The 1,332-nt window shown below is 41.8% G+C and overlaps 1 protein-coding gene across 1 annotated transcript in view; it reads right to left on the reverse strand.

Moving 5' to 3' along the window:
• Window positions 1–1,332, reverse strand: part of LOC101864665 (chitin synthase chs-2) — a gene marked incomplete in the record, with an annotated part of 76,643 nt that overhangs the window by 24,878 nt on the left and 50,433 nt on the right. Inside the window, 2 exon segments of the mRNA XM_013085801.2 lie at window positions 280–477; window positions 988–1,112. Of these exon segments, the coding sequence (XP_012941255.1) occupies window positions 280–477; window positions 988–1,112 (323 nt within the window).

The following is a 1,332-nucleotide window of genomic DNA, read 5'->3' on the forward strand; positions in this document are numbered from 1 at the left end:
ATCTCTCTCTCCCCCTCTCTCTCTCTCTCTCTCTCTCTCTCTCTCTCTCTCTCTCTCTCACACACACACACAAACATACACATACCTTACAATATCCTCAAACGGTTGATATCTTTTCATACTAAAGGTTAACACTCATACTCACATACACATATCCACGAATACGCACACATATCTCCACAGCCTCACAAGTTTCAGCACCCAAACACGCACCCCAAACACACACATATAAACATCCATGTACATACGCACACACTCATACTGACATCCTGAACTCACTTGGCGGGTAGGTGGTCTGTTGATGACGTCACCAAAAGCATCCTGAAAGTGTGCCAGGTCGGGTACCAAGAGGAATGCCAGACCAAAGATGACGCCAATCTTGCATAAACTGACCAAGATGTAGCATTTGGTTCTGCATCGATGGAGGGCATCCTTGAATTGTTTGATAGGCACATACAGGCAGCCAATTCGCAAGTCCTGGAGACAGTGAATCGGATTCCATGTCAGACAGTGTCATAAATTTAGGTAAGCTGTGCTGTTGGAGTGCGTGGAGGAATATTTCTTGGATGATAGTCAGGCTTGTAGAAGGAGAGGCGAGTTGAAGTTACTGTTACCTTGAGTTTGTTGTACAGAAAAAAAAAAGCACAAAGAAGATGGTGGAAATCTCAACTCTATGCCGTGGGTAAGTTGAAAATGAACGTTTGCTTTAAAGAAGTATACAAGTCTGAAGGGAATGGGGAATGAAAAATCGAGAACAAATGTATCTCCATCTTTCTGCTGGGACACATACATTGTATCCCTCTGTGAGCCCAGGTTGGCAGTCTGCCACCGTATTGATCTCGAATGTGTCGGTTGGGGTGTGGAACATCTATAATTACAATGATAATTACAATGATAATTACAATGATAATTACAATGATAATTACAATGATAATTACAATGACATTTAAAATTACAATAACAATTCATTATGGTTTTGGTACTTACGTTGTCGCAGAAGTTCTCCCACCATTTCACCGAGATGAGCAGCAAAGAGAGTGGAATCTCCCAGGACATGTCGGACAGGGAGTACGTGTTTTGCCACGCAGATCCTTGTGAGCTGCTGGAAGCTGCTGGAAAAAAATATTTTACAAGAACGTGTAATTATAAAAGTCTTTGGTTTATTTGAGTTTTTGAAAGGTAGGTTGTTGTGAGAAAGTTTTATTGCAGACAACCACACAATATACGAAACATACAACCCCACTTCCAAGACCAAATAATATTAGAGAGAGAAAGGAAGGGAGAGAAAGAGAGACAGAGAGAGAGAGAGCGAGAGAGAGAGAGAGAGAGAGC

This window comes from Aplysia californica, unplaced genomic scaffold (assembly GCF_000002075.1).
Source record: "Aplysia californica isolate F4 #8 unplaced genomic scaffold, AplCal3.0 scaffold00016, whole genome shotgun sequence".
Classification (NCBI taxonomy): Eukaryota; Metazoa; Mollusca; class Gastropoda; order Aplysiida; family Aplysiidae; genus Aplysia; species Aplysia californica.